Source organism: Scardinius erythrophthalmus (genome assembly GCF_964197995.2).
Source record: "Scardinius erythrophthalmus genome assembly, chromosome: 11".
In the NCBI taxonomy this organism is placed as follows: Eukaryota; Metazoa; Chordata; class Actinopteri; order Cypriniformes; family Leuciscidae; genus Scardinius; species Scardinius erythrophthalmus.
The window spans coordinates 37,215,503-37,242,443 of record NC_138231.1 but is presented as its reverse complement, the minus strand read 5'-3'; the positions used below and the strand labels follow the sequence as shown (position 1 = coordinate 37,242,443).

The 26,941-nt window shown below is 38.5% G+C and overlaps 1 protein-coding gene across 1 annotated transcript in view; it reads right to left on the bottom strand.

The window, feature by feature from the left end:
- Positions 1-26,941, bottom strand: part of syne1a (spectrin repeat containing, nuclear envelope 1a) — a gene marked incomplete at its 5' end in the record, with an annotated part of 117,926 nt that overhangs the window by 12,164 nt on the left and 78,821 nt on the right. Inside the window, 41 exons of the mRNA XM_081379556.1 lie at positions 1,745-1,895; positions 2,270-2,457; positions 2,901-3,063; positions 5,942-6,108; positions 6,312-6,470; positions 7,400-7,555; positions 8,881-9,006; positions 10,537-10,731; positions 10,810-11,044; positions 11,129-11,223; positions 11,794-11,941; positions 12,045-12,199; positions 12,282-12,428; positions 12,910-13,092; positions 13,263-13,446; positions 13,537-13,670; positions 13,760-13,930; positions 14,572-14,727; positions 14,879-15,034; positions 15,289-15,465; positions 15,588-15,737; positions 15,851-16,033; positions 16,124-16,256; positions 16,394-16,590; positions 17,279-17,410; positions 17,493-17,666; positions 18,050-18,250; positions 18,353-18,472; positions 18,564-18,665; positions 18,766-18,981; positions 19,081-19,239; positions 19,351-19,470; positions 19,785-19,941; positions 20,774-20,874; positions 21,038-21,169; positions 21,890-22,081; positions 23,513-23,686; positions 24,147-24,347; positions 24,604-24,765; positions 24,847-24,969; positions 26,430-26,564. Of these exons, the coding sequence (XP_081235682.1) occupies positions 1,745-1,895; positions 2,270-2,457; positions 2,901-3,063; positions 5,942-6,108; positions 6,312-6,470; positions 7,400-7,555; positions 8,881-9,006; positions 10,537-10,731; positions 10,810-11,044; positions 11,129-11,223; positions 11,794-11,941; positions 12,045-12,199; positions 12,282-12,428; positions 12,910-13,092; positions 13,263-13,446; positions 13,537-13,670; positions 13,760-13,930; positions 14,572-14,727; positions 14,879-15,034; positions 15,289-15,465; positions 15,588-15,737; positions 15,851-16,033; positions 16,124-16,256; positions 16,394-16,590; positions 17,279-17,410; positions 17,493-17,666; positions 18,050-18,250; positions 18,353-18,472; positions 18,564-18,665; positions 18,766-18,981; positions 19,081-19,239; positions 19,351-19,470; positions 19,785-19,941; positions 20,774-20,874; positions 21,038-21,169; positions 21,890-22,081; positions 23,513-23,686; positions 24,147-24,347; positions 24,604-24,765; positions 24,847-24,969; positions 26,430-26,564 (6,510 nt within the window). The remainder of the gene's footprint in view (positions 1-1,744; positions 1,896-2,269; positions 2,458-2,900; positions 3,064-5,941; positions 6,109-6,311; positions 6,471-7,399; positions 7,556-8,880; positions 9,007-10,536; positions 10,732-10,809; positions 11,045-11,128; positions 11,224-11,793; positions 11,942-12,044; positions 12,200-12,281; positions 12,429-12,909; positions 13,093-13,262; positions 13,447-13,536; positions 13,671-13,759; positions 13,931-14,571; positions 14,728-14,878; positions 15,035-15,288; positions 15,466-15,587; positions 15,738-15,850; positions 16,034-16,123; positions 16,257-16,393; positions 16,591-17,278; positions 17,411-17,492; positions 17,667-18,049; positions 18,251-18,352; positions 18,473-18,563; positions 18,666-18,765; positions 18,982-19,080; positions 19,240-19,350; positions 19,471-19,784; positions 19,942-20,773; positions 20,875-21,037; positions 21,170-21,889; positions 22,082-23,512; positions 23,687-24,146; positions 24,348-24,603; positions 24,766-24,846; positions 24,970-26,429; positions 26,565-26,941) is intronic.

Genomic DNA, 26,941 nt, shown 5'->3' with positions numbered 1-26,941 from the left:
AGATGAATGAAGGGTACATATTTGTAAAGACTGTTTAGCCTAAATATAAATCGCGCGTCTGTGTGTGAAAGAATAAACTGCTTTGCTAGCCTACTGAGATGAGTAAAAATCGACTGGAATATGTTGAAATAAAATGTATTTGTATAAGCAACGTATTAAACGGCAAATTAGCATTTATATGCCCTAATATTTCATAAAAACAACGTTACAGTCAGTCACTTGTTGACTAGATTTGGGTACAGTTTTTAGGCTACTGTAAAATATACTGCCACATAAAATAAGCTTTTGTTTAGCAATTTCTGCTCATATCTAACGTTTTATATATATATATATATATATATATATATATATATATATATATATATATATATATATTTGTCAAAAATAAAGTCATAGACTAAGATGTTAGATGTTCCAATGCGGCTATATTCAAACTAATGAATACATATGATAAAATGTAGGCCTATAATCTTTTTTCTTTTTCTTTTTTACAAAGAAAGAGTACACTTGAAATATTGTTGAAATTGTAATTATTGTTGTAATTGTAACATTTTTAATAAAATAGCAAAACATATTTACAAGAGAGATGTAAGCAAAATCTTAAATGGTCAATATAAGTCTTCTTCTAAATACATCCTTTGTCTTTGCATTGTGGCTCAGTCAGTGTCACACCTGAAAGAATGGCTCATTAGGCAGAGTCATTATGCAGAGTGGGTGTGAACTACTCCTCCCCCTCGCATATTGGCTTTCCAAGCAAAACCTGTTTTACACCATTTAAATCAATGTATTTTTTTTTGTGAACGATAAAGCAAGACTATTTTCATATAATTTTGAAGCTAGAACTCAAAGGGACCACATCCATTGGTCAAAAGTCTTGTGGACACATATTTAATATGTGTTTTGTGGTCTTAATTCAGCAACTTTCATTTTTATTTTTTCCAATAACCACGCATAAACATTATTCTATTAAAAATACAAACATCTACATACAAGCTGCTCGCATATTATGGTAGCCCTGTTTGTGCTATATATAGTGAATTTACACCTTTGTCATTAACATGTTTATAAATAACTGAAAAAAGCACAAATGTCAAGGCATGTCAGAACATCTCAAGGGCCCCAAAAACACCTTGGTCCCCAGAGGGTTAAGAGAGATTCCAATCCGAAGCAAGTGTGTTTGTATACGGCTGTTCACAGGTGTAAAGTGCGTGAGACGCGACAATTACAAGTCAACTATCATGATTACGGGTTAAATAAGATAAAAAGACATATTACCAAATTACTTTTATTTTCATATTAAACATCGCAACATTCATTTATCAATAAGTTTAGGGCTTTTGTATTGGACATTACATTAAGTGAAATTTATCATTAATTTTTATATTGTATTATTATAAACCAATAAAGTATATTATTGGCATCAAACCTTAAATCTAATATGTTCGACTTGAGATTCGTCTGTGTTTAACATTGCAGGACGTTTTGCGAATAAACGCATTTTGTCAAGTAAAGTGAACTTCAACAGATATCACATGCTCAGGGAATAGAGAACAGTGAACACTTCGTAGGGACCCTGTCAATCAGGACGCACCCGATCATGGAGCCGATGATCTGAATCAGGTGTGTTATTAAAGAGCGATATACAAACTGTGCAGAGTGGAGAGGCGCGAGGACTGGAATTGGGAACCCCTGCTCTCACTCAATACCTCAAGCCCAGTGACTCTCTCTGTGGATCTCAGAATACCTCAAACTTCTTGAGCTCCTCTTTAGCGACGGTGTACAGAACTCCAGAGGAGTTGGGCAGAGCTGCTGTCCTCTCTGACACTTTCAGCCATTCTTCAAAACGGGAGAAATCATCCAGAAACTTCTGCCACAACCTCCATGTCTCCTCAATCCTGCAGAAACACATACAGTGGGGTTCAAACGTCTACACAGTCCACACTAAAAATGTACCTGGAGATATAACTGTACAATATCATCCATTTTAAAAAGACAGCTGTTAAACATTTCATCATGTACTAAAGTCAACTCTGAATTAACCTGCATACAATGAGCCAGTAGGCACGACATGCTCTCACACCTGTTCCTCTGGTGGCCTGGTTGAACTATCCTACTTTCAACGTTCTTACCTTAACAGAATTATTTTTGATTGTACTGTGCTTCACTTTCATCACGATTGGTCAAACGTTTGGGTCTCCAATGCTGCAAGGCTGCATTTATTTGCTCAGAAACACAGTAAAAACATACTATACAGTACAAACACACTAACTTGAGCCTCCTCTCCATGGCAACAGCACAGATGTTTCTCCAGCGGCGGTCCAGGCCGCGCGTGGCCTGCTGGATGGATTCACAATCAGTCTCTGTGGCACAGGCGTCACAGTCGTGCAGCAGCACCTCACACAGGTTCAGCACTGACGCCACTCCGGTGCTGTGCTTCTCGATGTCACGCTGCAGATCCTGCAGAGATTGAAGATTTGTACTGAGCTTCTCAAGACATCTGACATCACGATCATTCAGGCAGTTTCTGTTTCATTTCAGTTTATTAGGCAGAGGAGCTTGCAGTCATGCATTTCTCCATATTTGGAGAATTATTTTATTCCATATTTCTCCATTGTTGCATCATTGGGTCCAAAAAAATGAAGAAACCTTGCCTTTTACAATCATATGATAATTTTTCTCTAATACAGGAAGAGGATGATGTGTGCTGGCTGTTGCTGGGTAAAGTAAGGATACATGATAATGCTAAAACAGTAACTGGGTCAGATGAAGTCACATTCTTTTTGTCTGAAGAATTTTTAAACTCATTTCACTTGCAGCGATTTAACAGGTCTTTAAAATATAGTGAGAAATGTTTGTGTGCCTTTGTCTGTGAATGAATGTAATTTCTGTGTGTGTGTTACCTGTTGCTGGTTGAGTTTTCTTTGGATCTCGTGTGAGTCACAGGTCTCATAGACGATGGGACGTGAAAGTTCAGTCTCGACTTGAGCCAGCCAGGAGCGCAGACTGCTCATGTTCTTATCCAGCTGCTGCACGGCCACCAGTGTCTCCTTCAACTTCTTTACCCTAAAGACCCCCAGAGACAGATTGTATTAACATCAGATTCTAATTCAGCATAATCACAAATTAAATAAAACATATTTAACGTTTAGTCAAGGTAACTTGAGTTGAGATCGTCTCTCTCCTGAAAAATAATCAGTAAATATGGGGTGTACACTCAATAATTCATTTTCATGAATGTCTTTCTGAATAGACATATTTTGATTCGAAATACTTTTATAGTATTGTCTTTCCATAAAACAGCATTTTAAGTTTAACAGACAAAAATACAGTTTTTCAATTTAATGTCAATATAAATTTAAATAAAAATAAAATATTATGATTATTTCATCATTTTAATAATGCACATTTAGTATTATAGTAGTTTGATAATTATTCTATTTTTTTGTCAAATTTAATCTGAATATAAAAGTTTATATCGTAATGACCATGAAAACAATATTAATATAACACTTGTTAACTGATGTAAGGTCAAGCTGTATTGCAAATATAACAACATAAGCAGAGACAGAATGCAATCCAATGGTGTCAGAGTTTCCTATAGTTCCTGAATCACATGCTCAATGCAGTGCTATTGTCACACTCACGCATACCAGCATAGCATGTTTCAGCTGTGCTAACATTCCAGATTTAGATCTCAGAAAAATGTTTTATCTCAGGTTAGATATAAAGCAAAGAGCACTGATGCAGAGTGGACATGTTTCAACTTCAGATAGCTTTGATCGAAACTTTGGTGTACGCTGTAGCAGTTAGCAAAAACATAGACAGAGTTTGACCTGGTGAGATAAAGCCCTCATGTAACCCTGGCATTTGAACGGTTCAGTGTGACAGTGCTTTAAGCAACATTCCTCAAGCACAAAAATGAAAATCTGAAATTAATCTGACTAACTGAAATGAAATCCACCACAACAACAAAGGTCAACCAATGCAGCATGGTAAAGCGTTTTCTTCAACAAACTTCAACAAAGTGTCTGATCAATAATGTACAATTTAGCAATCACATATGTGGAGATTAATTTAAACATCTCAAATACATATTTCACCCACATAAATTAATAAACCTAATTTTAGACACTTCGCCATTAGACATGTCTAAGTATGACACAAAATATCAAATACTGCAACTTCCAGTACTGCATTAACATATATCAAACATCAGCAGAATATGTAATACGTAAATGATAAGTGAATATATATTTTCCTGCCTGTTAATGTCGCAGTCACACTCTGGCAGATCAGAGTCCTGTTCAGGGCATCCTGCCATGTCATCAGTGCCCATTTCCAGCACCATTGGGCATAATCTTTCCAATCAAGTGTCCCAGAAGAAAGAAAAACTTCCCTGTCAAAAGTCACCTTCTCTTTCGTCTGAATCACAGTGTCCAGGCTTTCTCTACTGCCCTGGTTAGTGTGTGGGGTATCTGACCGTGTGTGTGTGTGTCTGTGTGAGAACTCAAGTGCAGGCATGAGCAGCTGGGAGTGACAAATACCGCTGTGGCTAAAATAAGACGCCAGTCATTAGCATGTGCTGATCAGAGGACTGGAATGTGTCTCATTATATATATAAAATGGTTGTGATCTTTGTTATTCTCTTAAAATTCTTTATTTAATGAATCAAACTTTTTTCGTTTTTGTTATTTTATTTAATATTTTATTTATTTAATATATATATAAAACAAGCAAAACAATTCAAAAATAAATATTTGAGAGTGGAAATTAATGTCTTTTTTATTTTTAAATAAGTGTGTTTTTTCCCTACATCTAGACACTTTTAGTTTTATAAATGGGGGTAATCTTTGAAGGATGAACAAAATAATGTTTTGGTCATCACATTAAAAATAACATTTAAATATATGATCATATTTGAGTTTTGAAGTGCTAGACAATATATGTGATTGACTTGAAAGCTTTTTACTATTCCTGCCAAACTTCCATGGTGACAGTTAGTGTTTAGCCTACTACATTAAATCCATCGTGAATGTTTCTGATTAGTGGACGTAATCATGGCACAATGTTTCTCCTGGTTTTCACGGCAGCGCTGTTTGATCTTATAGAGATCTACGGGTAATAACGGAGAAATCGGAATGCTTCTCACTAGATCTCGCAGCAATGTTATTATTTCTGTGGCAAATTCAAGTGCTTTCTTTACTGTATCTCTGTGTAGTAACAGTGTCGCTTGATCAAGTTCGGCTCGCGCTCCACTGTCTGACATTGGTCCAAACTGATAAACTGTCAGTGAAGCAGAAGCACAAATGATTAACGCATGATTGAGTTTGCCATTTGATGTTGGGCAGCATTGTGTTCGCGCCAGCGCGACTGCTATTTAAATTTTAGTCGGCAGGAAAAATGGTTCAACGTATCGTTCGGTTTGTAATGCGTATTGAGAGAGAGAGAGAGAGAGAGAGAGAGAGAGAGAGAGAGAGAGAGAGAGAGAGAGAGAGAGAGAGAGAGAGAGAGAGAGAGAGAGAGAGAGAGAGAGAGAGAGAGAGAGAGAGAGAGAGAGAGAGAGAGAGAGAGAGAGAGAGAGAGAGAGAGAGAGAGAGAGTGACCCACACCCTCTCACTTATGGGTCACAGTGAAATCAACACCACACATGTGTGAAGCTTTCAGAATTCACTGCAGGGAACTCGACTGTCCCAGTCATATCCAGAGACACCATGGTGTCATGTTTAAGATGCTGGTGCAAAATACTTCCTTTCCACCCATGGGCCAAATGAACTGACTGACCCATCTGGAAATATATTTTTGTATTTCTGAATTAAAACATTCTGTGCTTGTTCTGGCAAAGATCAACTCTCGCAAGCATAAAAGACACAAATGGCAAAACAATTGTAAATGTAAATGTACAACAATTATAAAAACATTTAATTTCATTTTAGAGACTCACCTAGCTGCTATAAGGTCAAGCAGATGCTGCCAGCGCTCATTGACTTTGCTGAGTTTGTACTGGATTTCTGCAGCTTTGCTTTCATGGCTGGCCTGAGCCAGTCTCTCCCCCATCTGTTCCAGCTGATGCTTGCTCTCCGTGGTCACTGAGATCTCCTCCTGATAGTCCTGATAACAAAGAGATTGCACATTTGTTCAGTTAAAAATTCATGATTATACATTGTTTTTCACTTATTCAGTGAAATAAGTTTGACATCCTTTAGTTTAAATAAACTAGAATCTATACTTAGCAATCAAACATGTTAATTATTTGCCAATTTCTTAGTGATTTCATAAGAAATAAATGTGTTGTGAATATCTGTTAATATCACCTTCCTGAGCTTTTCAATCATCTCCTCAATGCTGATGTCGCCATTCTGTGAGACCTTGCTCTCCATGAGGGTGAGCCACTCACACAGCTCTTTGTTCTTCTCATTAAACACAGCCCACTCGTTCAGCCTCTCGCTCACCTGCTGCCTGCGCAGGGACAGCTGCGGGGATGACAGACAATGATCCATTAAGATCAAGTGTTCAGTGAGCACAGAGTACGATTAAAGAAGGACATAAAGGGAAATGAGAGGAGGTGCAAAAAAGTTGGTGAGCAGAATAAGGACAGGAAGATGTCAGATGGACAGGTCATATTTCAATCTCTAAAGTGTCATGCGCCAAACTTCCTTCCCATGGTCCTTCCTTACTAAGAGACATCGGGTTGAACAAAATCATTACAATCCTTTATACTACTCTGCTCTAAGCAAACAAAGAGCCATCAAGAACTTCAACAACATCATTTTACAGGCAAACGCAAAAGAAATTCCTGCCATCTCAATTTTTTCTAATCACAATTTCCATTTAAGGGCTCTCTGGTAAGCAAACAAGCTTTCTCCAAACACAAAAACAAGCACTTCTGGGAATTTTAGATGATTATTGGGTAAACACTAAACAGAAGCATATGAAAGTGTAGTTTTGTCTTGTTTTCATGTAAAAATATCTAAACACCCTTAGAGCAAGATATATCTTGAATTTATTTATTGTTTTTTTTTCTTGTTATAAGAATAAGCCTTCCTAAATTTGGTTCCTTTTATGCTTAGAACAACAATTTGCCAATGATTAAGAAAATGATTGGATTTTTAAAAATGAGAGCTATACTATCTCATGAGAAAAATCAACCTATTGAATTTACCCAATATTTTAATCAATTTGCAAATCAGTTCATCCCTTTACATAGCCATTATCTAAAGTTATTAAAACTTTATGAAAACTTGCAGTTGTTCATATACTGTAATGTTAGCGTTTCAGTGTCTGAGTTTGTTCTCTGTGCTGTAGTCTTGTGTGCCTGTGCTCATGGCAGGCAGCTGTGCATAGACCGTGTTATGGTGTAAAACAAATGTGAAGGGACAGACTGTTTGGCTGACGTGTGTACCTGGTGACAGGTCTCCTCCCACTGTCTCTGGAGTAATATCAGTCTCTCGTGTAGGACTGTGAGGTCATCAGCACTGAGGCCGCTGGAGAGAGACTCCCTCAAAATACACAGCCCGGCTACATCATCAACCCAGCCTTCAATACTGCCCTCTAATTCCTATCACACACACATACAGTACACAGTCACAAACACTTCATAAAAAAAGAAACAAATTTAAGATACAATAAAAAGAACTGGTGAAAAAAAAGTTTGGTCACACTTTAGTTTAGGGTCCAATTCTCACCATTGACTAACTATCAACTAGGACTTTTGCTTCAATAAACACCTAATTACTGCTTATTAATAGTTAGTAAGGTCATTGTTAAGTTTAGGTATTGGGTAGCATTAGAAATTTAGAATATGGTCAAGCAGAATAAGGCATTATATGTGCTTTATAAGTACTAATAAACAGCCAATATCCTAGTAATATGCATGCTAATAAGCAACTAGTTAATAGTGAGAATTGGACCCTAAACTACTAAAGTACTAAACTAAAGTGTTACAAAATTAAGGATTTAAATACATAAACATACAAAATTATGTCAAACTAAACTAAATCAATAAAATTTAAATTACAGTTAAAATTGTGACTGCTGAAAATAAAGTTTTAGGACTTTAAAAAAGTATTTAAACAAAGAAAATGTAAGTAAAGTAAAATAAAAACACATGTTTGAATGTCTTTACAGATAAAACTGTATCTGCTGGTTTCATTCATCTAAAACAGAGGAATATTGTCTGCACATATTCTTCCCCTCACACACACAAACCAGATGACATTAATTGCATTTTTGTTGACATTAATATCTCAGCAAGCATTCACAGCGTGTTACACTGTATAATCCTAATACAGATATGGTATGGGACTCACATATAACAACAGTCAACAAGACATTAAGCAAATAAACACATAATCTGTGTCAAGAAATAATTAGAATAGAAAAAGCTGGTAACACTTTTGTTTTGTTGCTACATAACCACGTCCTAATAAACCTCAGCGTCTCTGCTAACATGAAGGGTTGTAGCATGATTAGCATGCACCTCAACATCTTTCCCTCAGGCAAAGTCAAAGAAACTCTTGCTGATAGTCTAGCTCATAGAGATCAGAGGTTGATGTCACTTTCACAAAGTTTTGTTCTACACTACACACATCTCTCAAATCAACCCTTCTTTGCAGATAAAAAATGAATCAAAGCGTCATGGCATTGCACACATTCTACATGAAGTAAGCAAGGGCATTATTAATGCAGTGGTTGACAGCAGCAGACTGCACTAGCAAATGTGTAGCATAATAATCTAGACCAGAGATGCTGTTGTGTTATCACGTCAAATCTGGTTAGGAAATGCTTTAGCACAAATGAGAAGAAAGATACTCAGATGTTGCTGAAGCAACACGTTTCTAGAAGCTCATAGGACACAAGATGAGTCCGATTTCATTTGTGTACCTTGCAGCGAATCTGTTCTGTGTGCAGCTCCTCGTGGTGGTCGGGTAAAGGCACAGAGAGCTTTTGCTTGAAGTCCCTCAACTTCTCGTGCGATGCAGCAATTCCTTTCTCACACTGATCCCAGTCCTGCACACACAGCCAGAAAGAAAAAAATATTGTGAAATCATGAGAGAGAGCGAGCATGATCATTTTCAAGGATTGCACGTCCTTTTATGCCACTCTGCAGTTGCTGCAGTGCACAGTCTAGCAAGGTTTGCCATTATGCATTTAAGAAACACCAAGCTTTGCAGTTTTTTTTGTGCGCTGATGAACATGCTTATTACAAAAGTCGGATATAGACATACGGTGACCATCATTGGTAATCAGGAGGACTGTAATAGAGAAAGTCATATGTAACCAAATCCAGCCAGGTCTTATGTAAACGTGGCCAGAGCAAAGGGCCATGGTCCCAAGACACAGAGTGAAAGATTATCATGCAGAGATTAAGCAGTGAGGTACCTTCTTCCATCATGTCATCCGAGAAAACAGAGGGATGTGGAAGAGAGAGGAAGAGAAAGAGGCAGAGCCCGAAGGGAAGAGGAGCCATTTTCCTTTGCAATCCAAATTTGTTGTCTGTCCCCAAGTGTGCTGCGTCAAAATGGAGCGGATGTCTCCCTGTCCCTGCTGCCCTGTGTTGGCAGCGCAGCACCGCTCGGACTGCCTCCCACAGTACTGAAGATATTTCTCTCGCCTTCAGCTCTCTCGTTCTCTCTCTTTCATCCCCCTCACACGCACACACTAAACACATCACACTCTCTCACTCTCCCTCTCACTATGCTACAGTAGCTTGCCTCTATTTGCTCTGTAAGGTCAGATGCAAAGTCCTTCACTGTCTCTCTTTTCTTTTAGGAAAAGCACTATGAACAAGAGATGCATTTATAGGTTTGCAGAATCTTCGCTTCGTATATTTGATTTTTGGTTTGCATTATTTAGCACTGCAGCTATATTTTCATATTTCTGTAGCCCTAATTTCACAGAACACCAAAACAATCTGAACTTGAAAGTTTTAACTATCGGCGCAGCCCTTAACAATCTGTGACATGTGATGTACTATAAAATCCTAAAACTGTTACAAATCACATAACACTGCAACAAGAAATTCACACTCATACAGTGGGGTCCAAAAGCCTGAACTCACATTTAAAAACCGGAAAATAAAAGCCTAAAAATAAATTTTTAGAATGTAAAATTAATACATTTAAAATAAATAATTTTAGAGTAAACATATTTAAAATAAATAACATTTTACAAAAGTATGTACTATTTCTAGGCGACTAATCATAAGAAAACTATAAAGCACTTTTAAAAAAACGTTAAATTACATTTTTAATTACATTGTTGTGCTGATAATTAAATTAGAAACACTTTTTTTTTTATTAGAAAAAATGCAAAAGAGAAGCATTTGACTTTGACCACTAATCATACATGTGCTAATAATACCAACCAACTCACAGTAAAACACATCCAGCAAGCTGTCAAAAGAAATGCAAATAACCAAACACTCCACTCAACTATTCAACTTTATACTTTGCCAATGATATGAACAACTAAATCAAGCGAATATGCAAACAGTTAGTGTACCCAAACATGTTTTTATTAACATTACTCTTAACTCACCCTTAACAATGAAAGCAGTTCTTTCTTCCTTTCATCGAGGCGGATGTTAATGGTCCTCCAGTGCTCCTGCACACCAGTGAGCTCAGTGTGAAGCGAGGCCTCCGCTCTGGCATCAGCCCACAGGAGGAGTTGCCTTCCAGCCTCCACCGTGAGGATGTAGCTGCCCTGTTGCCTCTGGAGCACACGCTCCTTCAGCTAGAGGGAGAAAAGTGAACATCCATATTGCTTGAGGCTATTATTTCTATGTTTACACAACTAAGGCTGTCTCTTTACCTGTATGTGGTCTAACATTCCACGGATCTGCTGTAGTGCTACTGTTGCTCCCTGTTGTTGGTCTTCCGGTTCCAGTGACACCTCTTGCAACCAATGGCGCAGTTTCTCTATCAGATCTGTGTACCGCTGCCACTGCCGAACCAAACTGTCAATGATACCCCGTCTTTGCTGGGCCCGCCTCACTACTCCTTGCCACTGGTTACTAAGCAGTGCCAGTTTCAAGCCAAAGTCATCCCTTTTGTGTAAGTCAAAATGAAAAGACAGTCACTTCAAGTATTTTTGAATGAGAGAATAAGAATAACAAATGAACTAACATTACCTGTCCTCCACTTGTCCCTGATTCAGTAGCTGATGTCCATCATTGATGATAGAGTATAGAATCTGTTGTCGACTAAACATGTCTACTTGGAATAGCTATCCACACACACACACACACACACACACACACACACACACACACACACACACACACACACACACACACACACACACACACACAAAAATAAAAAAGTTTAGTAGAGCAGTTCTATAAAGTAGATCATTAACCTATGCCTCAATGCATTTTATGCTGTATATTTTGATTATTTTTTAATTGATACATCTTGCTAATATAGCTATCTTATAATGTGAGTTTTGAAATGAAAAACTGAATATTGACATCAATATAATGGGGACAAAATTTGTCCTAATAAGAAAAATATTTCTGGAATTTCTTGAAAACTAAATCAGCATATTAGAATGATTTCTGGAGGATCATGTGACACTGAACACTGGAGTAATGATGCAGAAAATGTAGCTTTGCCATCACAGGAATAAATTATGTTTAAAAAAACACATTAATAGAAAACAGTTATGTTTAATTTTTTACTGTGCATTTATTTGATCAAATAAATGCAGTCTTGGTGAGCATAATAGACTTCTTTCAATAACAGAATCAGTAACACTAAAATAAGGTCTCATTTATTAACATGAATTAATCAGTACCTCGTGCTCTCTCTGCTGGTCTAGCAGGCTCTGGTAGTTCCCAGAGATCTCAGCGGCCAGCTTCTCCTCTGTTTGGGTGAGGAAGTTCATCCAAGCATCACACTTCTCCAAGAAGGTCTGTCTTTGCAGTACCAGGGCTTGAAGTTTACTGCTTGAACAAATACACAGAGGTGCACGCAGCTAAATATTACACGTTTCTGGAGAACACCAAAATTGAACATCTACTGTAGATCAAAAGTAACCACACAAACCTGAATCTCTCTATTATGCGAGCAGAGTTAGATGACCAACTCCTGTTTAGGTTCTGCAAACGCTTGATTTCATTATCGTTGAGGGGAAGTTGATAACCCAACTCATTCAGACGTTCCAGATCAGGAGAAAGACTACTCAGCTTCAACATTTGGGTCTATAGACACATAGATATGAGAATGTTCAGATGTGTTTATACAACCTAATAATTTTACAGGAAAATGGTCAACAATTTTTACCTTAAGTTTTTCCATGTGTTCCGGCACAGATGAGATATCTGAAGGTCCAATTGAGTCTGGTTCCTTCAGAACATTCTCAGCTTCTACTGACAACTGACTCAGCGAATGCAACTCCTTACTAAACCTCTCATAGTCCCTCACACCCACCTTGAGGAAAGGAAGGAGAAAAAAAACATTTATATTTGACACTCTTGCCTGTGTGACTTGCATTTTGTAACTTTCACAAATGCCAAACTGCAAAGCCTGTCAAAACTATGAAAGTGAGTGTGAATTTAAAAATACATCTAATCTAATTTAAAACATACACTACCGTTCAAAGGTTTGGAAACAGTAAAGACTTATTTTTTGAAGGAAATAAATACTTTTATTTAGCAAGAACGCATTAAATTGATCAAAAGTGACAGTAAAGACTTTTATAATGTAAAACAAAAAAACAATTCATTGTTTGTACTGTATTTTTTTATAGAATAAATTAGCATAAGAAACCAAAACATCAAATAAACTTACTGGCCCCAAGATTTTAAACAATAGTGCATATTTTATTCAAATAAATGTGTGAAAACTGTTTAAATGTTCTGTTTAAAGTTTAATGTCTATGTGCACAAGGTCAAATCTGAATCATTCGAACCTCTAGCAGAGACTGCTGTCTTTGGAGGGCACGTCCAACTGTTGCCAATCGCTGAGTGAGTGACAGGTGGTCTGTGTGGAAGGCTGTCATGGCAGAGGGGTCCACTTGTTGTCTCAGCTGCTCTGAAAACTCATCCAGCTGCTGCAGGACAGACTCTACGGATCCCTCAGCCGTCATGAGGCCCTAAAGAAATGCCAGTTTTACAAAGAAGAGCACTGTGGCAATTGCTACAAAGATTTTACAACGGCACACAGTTGTCAGAATTACCAACTGATTACATGCTTTTGTGTCACTGACATAAACAGAAACATTTAAGAGGCTTGCAAACCTACCATGCATTCACAAATCCTCACCTTTACTTCCTGTTCTGTGATGTCTCTGTGGGTGGCGCTCTTGAGTAGATGTTCCACCTGTTCCTCTAGTTTCTGGATGTCGGTGCTGCTCTGAGCATGAATTGCATTGTAATGCTGCCACAGCTGCAGCAGGCTCTTACTCTTCCTCAGCTGATCTGAGATCTGCTCCAGCAGCGTGTTCCACCTGACAGCAGATCAGCAGAAGATCAATGATTTAGGATCACTTTTTACTGATCAGTGTCTTCATTAGATACAAGAGGCGTTTGAAACTCACCTGAGATTTACGTCACCCAGTGCTGTGTTGAGTGAATCGCTCACTGTGGGATGACAATCTCTCAGCAGCTGTTGCGTAATGGAGCCCAGTTTCTGTAAACTGCTCTCCTGTTTCTCCAGCTCATCTTGTAAACTCTGAGACACACAAATACCCATGGTGATTTTAGGTTCTTCCTCCAAATAATGCTAATGACACCTCATTCATGTTTTGCACAGTTTTGCACCTCAAGATTCTCTACTTGAACCTGCACAGCTTCTGGGGAGCCGGTGAGAAGGCGCAGACGAGAGATGGTGTAACGTCCCTCCATCAGGTAGCCTTGAATCTCCTCATATGCTTGTTTATATAGACTCCATTGATCCAGCACTGACCGGAGACTGACCGTCTGCTGCCCGATCTGCAATGACACACAAACCTCACTTAAGACTGATCAGGCTGAATGTTTTGGTGAAAATTTGATTATGAAAACTGAGTGATAGTACATATTGTGTCCATTACTATGTGAGTGATGCAGCTTAAAAAACACATACCAATATGTAGTTATGAATCAATTCAGTGAAACAAATTCAAGGTAAACACTGTAAATGGCTTACAACACTTGTCTCGTTAGTTAAAATTAGTAAATGCATTAACTAACTTTTGATACAGTATTTGATACAATACATTTGATACAGTATTTATTCATCTTTGTTAACTTTAGTTCATAAAAACAAAATTATTTGATACAATACATTTGATACAGTATTTATTCATCTTTGTTAACGTTAGTTCACAAAAAACAACATTGTTGGGGTTTTTGTTAGGGTTCATCATATCGCATGGTTATTAAAAAATATTAACGGATGCATTTTTTTCATTTTATTAATGTATTAGTAAATGTTGAAATGAACATTAACCAACACTAATACATTCTTTAGAAGTATTTTTAATTGTTAGTTCCGGTTAACTCACGTAGTTGACTAATGCTAACAAAATCGTCATGAAGATTACAAATGCCAAATCTAGATGCTTTACTGAAATGCATTACGTGAAACATACCATGTGATCCAGATTGGCCCAGGACTGGTTTAAGCCTTTTAGGGTGTCCATAATAACAGAGATGGCTTCGCCTTTCTTATCCTGGATTAGTAAGCATCCTTTCTCTTCAGCCCTCTCCAGATCCTTCTCTTTCTCCTTTACCAACACTTCCATTTCCTAGCATACACAGACACAGACAGTCAGATCAATCTTTCAAAACAACAGAGCACATGGATTCTTTTAGTATTATCTATGCAATCTTTACCCATGAATCCATATAGTGTACTGTGTATTGTGTAGAGCCTAAGAGCTAGGATGTAGTATCTACCTGACAATCTTTAAGTGCATTCTGGGCTGAGGAAACATCCTCAATTCTGTGCTTCTTTTTGAGTTTCTCTTCCTGTACACTAATCCAGGTCTTCAAGGTCTGAACCACATTCTCAAACTCTAAACAGCTTTTAAGCAGACCCTCTAAAACCTGAATCTGTAAAACACAGAAGGCACCAGTTTGGTATATGATAAAAAAAATGTAAAGGTAAATGACATACAATTATGGTCAAAAAGTCACAGTCCACTTGTAAAAACACTCGTTTTGGGCATTTGTATTATTTTTTCAGTACAAAATATATCATCATAAAAATTTGAATGAAAAGTTGAATTGAATTGAAAAATTTTGTTTAAAACCTGATGATGCATGTTCCAGCAAAAATTGCAAAACAGCAAAAATGTATGTCTAACCTTCTCTGTAACGAGTCCCTGCAGTATCTGCCAGCGGCGGTTCATGGCCCCAAGACGCTCAGCAAAGTCAGTTTTGTCACTGCGTTTCCCCTCCACGTCCTGACTGCTGATTTGCAGAACTGACTGATTCACAAAGTCCACAGTCAGCTGCTTACAGGACAGGTCAATCTGGAAACCCTGTTGTGAGGGGTCAATAAAGACAGAGAGAAATTTGGTACGGCGTACAAAATGACTAATTCCATGTTTTATTCATAAAAAAAAAAAAACAGTTCTTGCAGCCTTTTCTAACTTTTTCTTACCTTGTATTTCTGAAGGTACATTTGCACAACCTCAGATTCCACTGCCCCCATGATCTTCTGCTGGTCCTCTTGGATGATATTCTCCATGAGGGATATCCAGCTCATTAGCTCTGTTATTGCATGACGGGATGGCAACTTCTCCATCTGCAGCTGTTTGTCACAACATGGATGCAACTTTTAGCATAGCCACGTGAGCCTGTTCATTATCTGCACACCCTTCTTTAACTGAAATGGGCCAGTGCAACCAGCCCCAGTTATCATACCTGGTGGAGTTTCTCCTGAACCACAGGGATTCGGGTGAGAAGATCGGCCCATTGCGTGTCTACCTGGGCCAAGTTTGACCTGAGTGCCGCCGTGTCCACTTTTTTAAACCGGAGTAGCTGATTTCCCTGGCTCTGAACTGATGTGCGCAAAGACGACTTGGCGTCCACTTCTTTGGAGAATTCCTGCAGATTTAGAGATGATATAGAGTGAGTCTGTGAAAGACAAGTGAGACCTAAACCTCTTTTATTAGGATATTTAATGGCCGTTCTCACCAGGAAGGCATGAAGATGGTCTCTGACGGTCTCTAGCTCTTGAGGTACTGTGACAGACTGAGTGCTCCAAAACTCCAGGCGGTCTAGTGCCGAACTCAGCCATTGGCTAAGCTCAGCTGACTGGCTCTGATACCTACAATGAAATATGAAGACACCATGCGACATCAATAAACTGAATAAACAATTAGGCCAGATTCAATAAAGATTCTACAGTAGTCATTCTTTAAGGCAGAAGAGAATCGCAAAGAGAAAGTGATCGGATGTTCTGACCTGATCCAGTGTTTGAGGGTGGAGTCCAAGCGGTGCAGCTCTTTATTGATCTTTGTGGTGGTGCTGAGCCAGTGGTCCCCCAGCTGATTGAGCTGAGTTTCCAGCTCTGAGCAAGACACATGTAAAGGCAGCCTCTTCTCATCCTCCAACAACTTATACAACTGCGGCTGCCACTCAGACATCCCGGCCTTCAGACGCTACAGAGAGGGGGATAGTCAACACACCCTTCCTTTTAGTTTTAGATTTACCCTTGTAAATCTTCTAACATTCCTAATGTACACTACACTACTATTTAACTAAAAAATAATCTATTATTTCAAATAAATGATGTTTCTTTAAACTTTCTATTTTATTAAAGAATCCTTAAAGTATCACAGTCTCCACAAAAATATTAAGCAGCACAACTGTTTTCAACATTGATAAAAATGAGAAATGTTTCTTGAGCAGCAAATCAGCATATTAGAGTGATTTCTGAAGGATCATGTGACACTGGTGATCAAAGTAATGACTACTTAAAATTAAGCTAATTAAGAAAACAGTTATTATAAATTATAATCATATTTCACAATATTACTGTTTTACTGTATTTTTTAATCACATATTAAAATCTTACTGATCCCAATCTATAATCTGTAATAATATATGAAGGTGTAAAGTATCATTTTACTTTCTTAAATTCAAATTCACATCAAGTTTTCTAATTTAGATTCAATTTAAATTCCTGAATTGATTAATTCAAAAGGCATTCTCAATTTGATTTCTAATACTTCACAAATGTGATACTGTAACGTAATGTCTGTAATGTAAAATAATGGTTGGTGTTGTATTGATTTTATGGTGTAACCGTGTCTGATTCAGTGATCTATGTGTGTGAAGGAGTTGAACCTGGTATAGAGCAATTCTATCCCTCAGTCTGTCCTCGGTCTCTTCCACCAGGCCTACACTGGGAATGCTGCTTTCCACTGCCTCCAGTTGCCTGTACACGGCCTGATAATCACCCACCAACCTGCTCCACCACTGATGCCACAAAACACATGACAGTTATTTACTCCATACGCACTTATTATAACCTGCATCTATCTTATATAGAAACACAAACCTCCAGGATGCCTTCCAGCTCCACTCCTCGTTTGTGAGCCTGTTTAAGTACAGCCTGGGCCTGAGCCACAGTTTCCTCCAGGCTCTGGACCTCCCGCTGCACCACCAACCCACTGACCTGCCTGAAGAAGGCCTGTGTCAGGACAACATGTGTCTCTAGTCCTTGAAAAAAATCCTGCAGGAAGAAAAGACAGACAGAAAATATGAGTGCATGCTCTCCAAAAGGGGACCAAACATCACTATATAATACATTATTTTAGAAAGTAGGTGGCATTGACATTCACATTCTTGAGAGAATTTGATTGCATGACATTTTAGGTTGTTTTTTTCTGGATAAGAAAGACTGTAAAAATTATACAGTATGTGTACACTGTTGTTTGGGGTTTGTAAAAAAAAAAAAAAAAAAAAAATTGAACTAAAGTGTCTTATGCTCCCCAAGACTGCATTTATTTAATCAATAATACAGTAAAAACAGTAAAAGTGTGAGATTGTATTACAATTTAAAATAATATAACAATAATATTAAAACCAATTAATCACAAAACATGGCTGTTGTACCTTGTGTTTGTCTAGGAGAATCTGAACCTCAATCACTGATCCCACTTTCATTTTCTGATCAGCAGCCATTTTGTCCTGGGCGGTGTCTACCAAGTCTACCAGGTCTTGCAGAGCTCTCTCATACTGAGCCTTTAGTACCAAACTCTGGTTCAGCCCACTCCGTTTGGATCCCACCATCTCCACCAGAACTTCATAAGCATCCTGCACAGCAGAACACAATGTCAAGTGGAAAGTAAAATGGAAATCAGCAACTGTAATTGCTGTTTCTAAAGCAAACTGCAAGAGAGAGACAGATGTGTGTACCTGTAGTTTCAGCAGCTCTTGAGTGCAGAGCTGGCTGGGCTGCAGTGTCTCTCCTTTGCTTCTCATCTCAGAAACTTTCTGTTCAAATTCCCTCAGACTGTCCTCAGCTTCTGCCAGAATCTGTTTACATTGATTTTTTCATTGATCTGACTCATAATCGATTAACAAAGTATTGCATGCAAACATTTATGTCATTTTGAATGTGTCTGACCTCCATTTGTTTAGAAGCAGGCCGATCCATAGCTGCATTCATTTTCTGCAAAAGCTGGTACTTTGAGTCACTGAGTGCAGTAAGCAACAGTCTCAACTCAGTCTGTGAAATAGATAAAGAGGAAAATGTATTTGTGAGAGAAAAAGCAAGCGAGAAAAAACAATATATTGATTAAAAATAACTAGATACAAGCGACATATACCTGGAAACCAGTGAGTTCCTGCAGCTTGTCTTTCATGCAGTCACATCGCTGCTCCAGCACTGTGTCCAGCAGGTTTAGTCTCCCCTCCAAACTGTCTAACACTTCCTCAACCAAAACACTTTCTCCACCTTCATCCCATAGCCGCTCTGTCCCTCCGAGCACATCCCGACATTTACAAACCTCCTCGCTGACATTCTTTACTTCCTTACCCAAACCCTGAAGAGACAAGAGCACAAAAGATACAGTGCCAAAAAGTGTTAGTGTTTCTTATATCAAAAATACTTTAAGATTCTCATAAAAATGACTATGTCTGACCTCTAGGTGGCCCAGGTGAGTCTCTGAGTCATCAGATAATAATATTGGGCCAGATACGAGCTCATTCTCAGCATTGTCCAGCCAGGAGGAAGCTGAGGACACCGCCTCATAGAGAGCCCTTTCCAGAGTACATGCACGCTTAGTGTCAGCACCCCCTGTCTGTAGGGAGGACATAAAGGAACGAATAGCTGAACATAAATCTTTGCTAGTTATAGTAATACAAAATCCTGGTGCAGTTTAACATCATGTTAAAATGTTCAGTGGCAGTACCTGAGGCAAGTCTTCCAGGTCTTGGCTGAATCCTTCAAACAGACTTCTGGGTGACAGGATATCCTGACTCATTTGCTCCCCTCTGAAGAGTCCACAGGGACTGGACACTGGCTGGTATAGCTAAGAGAGATGATGGTCCTTATTTATTTAGAGCACAGAGGCAGCTTTTATGTTTTCTTCTTTTAGGGGGGATTTTTTTGTAGGCCAAAACTTCTGGTTCTTTTTTAAATGGGTTTTTGTTTAAATGCCTGAAAGGTCAATATATTTTAATGTTTTATTCTATGACATAAAATACATCAGTGATACCCCTCCTGATGTTTTTAAAGCTTTTACTTGTCTTGTAAAAGGCGGTTGCAAACAAGTCGCTAAATGGGACTACAAAGGTTGTAAGGGAAAAACAAAGCTAAAGAATAGTGTTGAAGTTGGTTATGTACCGTGTGACAGTGTGCCTGCTCCTTTGTGTTTAATGACAGCTGTAGTTTGTTGTTAAGGTCTTTGCTCAGGTTCTCCCATTTGACTCTCATTTGATCCTTTGTGCTCATGCTCTCAGGCCATTGACCATCAGCCCCTTCAGAAAGTTCTGCAGGAGAACTACAAACAGTGAAGAAAGAAGCTCATTATGAGTCTGTGCCACATACACTTGTCTTTCATATATGTTTGCAATATAGCTGTCAATTCATTAAAATAAAAATTTAGTAAAAGAAACTGCTTACATGATATGACAATTAGTAATCAAATCACAATTAATCAACTCTATATCATAAATTTTTGCTAAGAATAGTCACCAGATGAATACTGATCCATGATTAATTGCTTTAATTAACACAAATCTTTTCTTGTGTATAGTGATGTGCATCCAAGTGTAACAGATTATCGAAAACTCAAACGTGAAAGCAGATGAACACAAGATTGCACAGGTGGGGTTTAAGGCCTACAGTTCAACGAAAAGTGGAAGTCAGGTCTAGAATGGCTGGTATATGAATCATGTGCTGCGCCGATTATAGGACGTTCAATGGTAAAAGGGGGGTTTGTGTGAAGTATCGGCAGTATATCGTCTACACGGATGAAGACCGGTTTGGGAGTGTACAGTGATCATTTACATTTAAAAGGGTTGTAAATTTAACTCAAGTAAATTTTAGCAAGCCATAGTCAAGTCAAGTCATTTTCACTGGAAGGTCAAAGTTTAATTAAACAAAGGTCAATAAAAAAAAAACATATGTATCGATGAATTGTTCACAATAAGATCTATAATATGCATTAAGAAAATATAGAATATAGAAATCTAGAATTTCATGCCGACTTCAATATGCATTATCGCACCAAATTTGTGTTAAATTGGCAGGCCTGGTTTGTAGAAGAGCAGTTATAGTGTGCTAGAGAAAGACGTGAACATGTAGATAATGTAAAAGTGAGCAGGACCGACCTCTCTCCATTAGGTGTTGTTCTCTGTGAGAGAATCTCCTCCCCTCTAGATGCTACAGACTGCAGTAACTTCTTCTGTTCATCAAGCTGCTCCTCTAATTCCTGCATTATATAAGAGCTGATGTCAAAAATCTAAATCCATTCCTGCCCATTAAAATGCAAGTAGGATGTCTTTCTAAAAACCATGTAAATATCAGCATATAATGTGCTAGTTAAGTTTATTGATATCATGTAATTGATCAACATTTGTCGTTTGATTGTCTACCCTCTGTCTTTGCACTGTATCTTGATGCTGCTGGTTACGTGTGGATCGCGCCTGAATGAGCCAGTCCATCATATTGGGGCTCTGAGACAGAGACGAGTCTGATTCAGTGTCCTCCTGCTCCTGAAGTGACCCCTTAAATAAAGACATAGAAGTCAGTTACATATGTTAATGTATGGCAAAGTTGTTGGTAATGAAATTTGTCATTTTTAAATGTTAAAAAATAAGTATAGAAAATTATACAATTTATAAAAGCTTTGATTTGATTATTTTCAGCACAATTTTTTTTATATCAGATACTAGTTTATGTTTAGTAAAATTATATTATAGAAGGTGTCCAAACAATGAACCTAGATTCTCTGACACCATTTCTGGGAAACACACACACACATGCTAAAGGTACAGCAAAACATCTTTTCACTAAGTTGAGGTTAAAGGTCAGTCAACAGGAGATGGACCCAAATCAGCTTGCATCAGGCTTTTACATGTCACCAACAAGTCTCATTTACAAGAGCTGGCTAAAATTCCAGACTTGCCCCACAATTTGTTAAAGGTCTTTGTTTCAGAAGGATGTTTCTGGAGAGCAGTGGAACATCTTTCACAACAATGAATAGCGCTTGGCATTCTTCTGTACTGCTGTTCACAATGCATCCATTGAGGCGAGGATGTGTTTTTAGTGTTTTTAGTGGTATGTGTGGGCAAAAGTACTGACTGACGCCAGTGACCCCCAACTGTTCTTAGTATTCAGACGGTTGGCATTTTCTTTAATTCTACTCAATAATAGATTTGCTTCAGTTCTTGGGCAGCTCTTCTGTCACTGAACATTACTTTGAGAAATTGTAGCATATTTCTCACCTGGATGTGGGTCTGTTTGTCTTGGAGGATGCGCTGTAGCTCTAGCAGACTGGATTTGAGGCAGTATAGTTTGAGGGAGAGCTGCTCAGCGTCACCCCGTGTACCGGCCTTCCCCTCCATCAGCAAACTCTCACTGTGCACTGACAGCTCAGACAGACACAGCACCTTCTGCTCGATCTCCAGTAACATGTTCTAGATCAGGAACAAAAGATTACAAGACTAAATTGAGAACCGGTTAGATAAGATTCAGCAATGTGATTCATATTTTAGGATTGTTTGTGCTATTAACATTAAGTCAAACAGCTTCAATTAAATTTAATTACACATTAATCACATTAAATTAAAAATCATGATTTGGGTTTGGTAACATATCTTTTTTGTTTGTTGTTTGATTCAGAACCACATGTTTTAAGACAAAGTTCTATTTTAGGTGCTACCATTGTAGATTCAAGTAGCAAAACTTTCAGATGAGTTTACCATAAAGATAAAGTTGAGGTTAATAGTTGTGGATTAGTTTGTTGTCAGATATGGGTCAAACACCCCGCATGCAAAAAACACAACAGAAGTTAAGTAAAAAAATACGTAAACAGGAGAGACGTGTGTAAGCAGTGACTGATAATCTTCTTAAGCTGCTTAACCGAGTCTTCAGACATCTATATCTCTATCACACTACATGCACACTAGTCCACAGAAATTAGTGTACTACTAACAATTGAAACAATACAGACATTTTAAAAAATCTACATTTTGAATAGATCAGGAGTGCTGGGATGGGCCTGCAGGGTAGCTGGAACTGAATGCTGGTTAATGGAGACAGCCTGTGGCATTCACTAGTGAGAAATGAGCAAACATCCACTGCAGTAAGCTAAAGGTCAGGGCCACCCTGACTTATCACAAAGAGTCTAACTCTCAGGTTAAAGGTTAACTTGATCCCTACAGCCCTCTAATCACAACACAAAAGACATGTGTGTGTGTATGTGTGTGTCTTCTTGAAGAAATGCAGACATGCACTGTGGGACGTCCCACGACTGCAGGGAAGAAGCCCCTAATCCTAATGACCAACAGAATGGATCAAAACCGACACAGCTAAGCAGATTTACTGCGGCCCACTCTAGTGACTAGAGATGATCAGCCACCAGAATCTGATGAATTGACTGTTTACATGCTAGAGAAAATCTATAATGAATTTGCCATAACAACTCAGATCTGGCTTTTCAAAAAATGCACAAGTGTTCTGAAACTATGAAATTGGTAATCTGAAATGAAATAATGAAATGATATGAAATAAAATAAATGCTTTTTCAACCCCCAAAAAAATGAAGCCTGATTGTTTGCATTGAAAATGCACTATAGGACAGATTAAACAAATAATCAGTATATTTATAATTATTTGCATATTGAAAGTTGTTTCTTTGCAGCGCACATGACTTTTCAGTAGTTCGATTCAAAAAGTGTGAACAAAAAAAGTGTTCACGATCGTAAAAGGTCAAAAGAACAATAATTTTTCAGTTCATCATTTCAGTGAATAATTATTCCATAAAAATATCTATATCATGATGCAACCAAAATTTAGGAATATTGTGGCATGTTTTTTTCTTCTATTTCACACTCCTAGTCTCTCACCTGGCAGTCGATCAGCTGTTCCTCCATGTCCATGTCCTGTGGTTGTGGCTGAAGAGTGGAGCTCAGTGTGGCACGTGTGCTGAGCAGCCAGTTGTCAAGCTCCTCTGCTTCACTATGGTAACGCTGTAGCGCTTGTTCCTGCCTCTGTTCTTCTAACTGCTCGCTCAATCGCTCCTGCGGGTCAGAGAATGCACAACATTGAATATGCTAAAAGCAAGGGTATGTAATAAGTTGTTTATTGTTGGTTCTTCTCAGGCCAAATTAGTCAGTGTAAAGTGGGAGAAGCTTTCTAATCACATTTTTAAAGCAGACAAAAATTGCCATTGCTGCAAAACAAGTGTGAAAACATACTTCCAGTTTGTTCAGTATTCTTTATCTCTTTAATTATGCTTCCTGGGAATATGTTTAGGCTTGTCTGTCATTTGGTTTATGATCTGCAATTAGTAGTTTTAATTAGAGAGATGTGCTGATAGTTAAACCAAAAGACTAAAATAACTACTAGGACACACATAACAATTTAAAATGACAAGCATGTGCTAAACAACAGTGCATTAAATAACCAGAATAATCTACTGCGATATTTTTTTAACGGACAATGCAGATTTTCCATTATGTCACCATTGCTCCTGCTCACCTCCAGAAGTTGTCGCTTTCCGGAGGCCTTCATGTGGATGGTGGCCATGCGCTCTCCCAGTACAGTGAGGGTTGACTGCAGGGCCAGCTGGTCCCCAGCATCTGCCTCCAAACTGTCCTCATCCATCTGCAGCTCCCGGGAGAAGCAGGCCTGCAGAGCACTGATCTCATCCTGGAGCATTAGGATCTCATCCATCAGAGCCTGAAGAACAATTGCCTCAATTCATTTCGTTGATTTGCTCTAGTTGTAAACAGTAAAGTTGCATTAAAGGCTACATGCCACAGAAAGGAAGATACTTCTATCTAAGAGATTAGTTTTAGACATAGGAGAAGTTGGTAATCAAGAGGGTAACTGTGTCCTCTGGCTTGTATCGCTAGTCCAGCAGTAGGCTTGAGTTTTTATGTGATCTAGCTTTAGTGCGGTCATCTTGCTTCATCTGATCCTCTGTCTCTCTCACCTGGTGGGCGGCCATCTGGCTCTCAGGACTCTTGCTTGGCTCTAAGCCCTCATTTAGTGCGGTCTCAATGGACTCCATCTTTGTGGAGACGGATTGCAGGGTCTCCTGATAGTGCTGCTGCCTCTCCAGAGCTTCATATAGGCTCTTCTGCTTCTCACTGATCTGTAAAAAATATTTATGAAAGCCAATGCATGAAGAAGTGATTTGGATTTTGTAATGTGAGATGAATCTATGGATATTTACCACATTCTTCAAAGTCTCCCATGAGCGCTGTAGGTCGTCCAGGTTTGCTGAGGAAGCTGACTCCATGGAGGGGTCATACAGCTCCTGTAATGGAGCTCTACTTAAAGGAGCTCGTCCTGAACCCTACAAAAGACATGAAATTACGTCTATGAGTGTGTCTGAGAGTGTGTGCACGCATGCATGAATAATAAACCAAACTGTGCTGGTTCTATTAAAATACAGGAAAACGGTAGTGATACTAAGGTGTGCTTGTGCCTGCATTTTTCAGATGTTGCACATGTACCTAGTAACAATATTATGCCAATTGTTTTCACACACTGAAGTGGTTAACCATGCGTTTGCCAGATGCTTAAACACATAAAGAATCTGTGCTAACCAAAACATCTTTGTTACTCCCTGAGGCCATGTTCAAATGTGTGTCAACTCTGTTCATTACATGGCTGATGTATGTTTATACAAACAGTCAGAATGAAATCAGAGATAAAGTTCCTCAAGAAAGTCAACTGAAGAATAAAGAGTCCCACTGTAACAAAGTTCAAGTTCAGGGAAGGAGTTAACCAGCAAACGTTAAACGTAAATTTAATGACAAAAGAAAACATGAACTAAACGAAAGTAAAGCGGCAGCCCCTCACAGACGAGCTTGTGCAAACACCCACATCGCTATAATCAGATTTCTTTCTTTAATGTTTTCCCATTGCTGTCATTTTTGTTATGTGATTATTTTATTGAAAGGAAAGCACGCATATTTACATATTCATCTAAACGCTGCTCTCAGTAGCGCGTGCGGTGTCAGGATGTTCACTAACAGTATAACACTGCTCGTATATTTCAAACATCTTTTTACCCCAAAGTGAAGAACGGAAAAAGAAGTGAGTAAATGGGAGCCTTTAGTTGGACAAATATATAGGGTAGACCTTTCTTAATTCAATGCTGCTGTTTCGGGTTGATTGGAAAGCTCAAACAAACAGAGCTGTTTTGAAAGCATCACATGTTTAAACTTTGAGGACATCATCCTACAAATGTCTTACTTAGAATTGCATCTGTGTATAAAGACGATAGAAGAGATTCCAGAAAAGGGCCTAAAAATATTTAACCATGGGTCATTCTAAACCCTGGGCAAACAGAATCATGTTTCACACTGCTCATAATTTACCCGAGATAAACAATTACTCCTGGGTATTCATACGCTGACGTTTCACGCTGTACATTCCTAAACGATGGGTTAGCGTCGTTATTTGCATATTTGCAGTGTCAGTTTCATTGATTAAATGGGCGCAGCAAAAGCAGTGCTAACCCTGCTCCGGAGGATAACCCTGGGTAAAAAGCGCTGCTATCCCGCTTCTGAAACATTAATTTACCCGGGGTTAAAAGCGGTGTTTAGAATGATGTTAACCCGAGTTTAAGCACAGTGTGAAAAGCCAGATTCATATTTAAATCAAGAACAGAACAGTGGCTACTGTAAGAAATAAATTGCTCAAGTTTAAACTGAGTTAAAGTGGGTTAGTGGCAGATCAGGGATAAGTTGATTAAATGTGATAAGGTTGTCAGGTGTTAGTGCGGAATGGGTTAGAGCCACGGGATACCTGAGAGGTGTCAGCGTTAGGCCCCGGTGAGGGTGATCTGCAGGCGGGGGGAGAGGAGACCTCGCTGTTGGTGCCCTCCTCACCAGACTCCTCTGTGACCGGGGAGAGGAGAGTATGACAACGGCCTGCCGTCATCTGACCATTAAAGAGCCAAAGAGACAGAGGAAGAAAGAGAAAGAAAGATACATCAACAGTGAAACAGGAGTATAGCACCAAAGGAAGAAGAGAAAAAACCCAGAAGAAGAATATTAGAGAGTTGGAAAAAGTACACTATCATTCAAAACTTTGGGGTCAGCAAGATTTAAAGTTTCATGTGCTCAATAAGGCTGCATTTATTTGGTCAAATATAGAGTAAAAACAGTAATATTGTGAAATATTACTGCAGTTAAAAATGTCATTAATTCATGTTAATTCATGTCACATGATCTTTGAGAAATCTAATATGCTGATTTAGTGCTCAAGAATCATTTCTTATTATCATCAATGTTCAAAACAGTTGTGCTGTTTAGTCA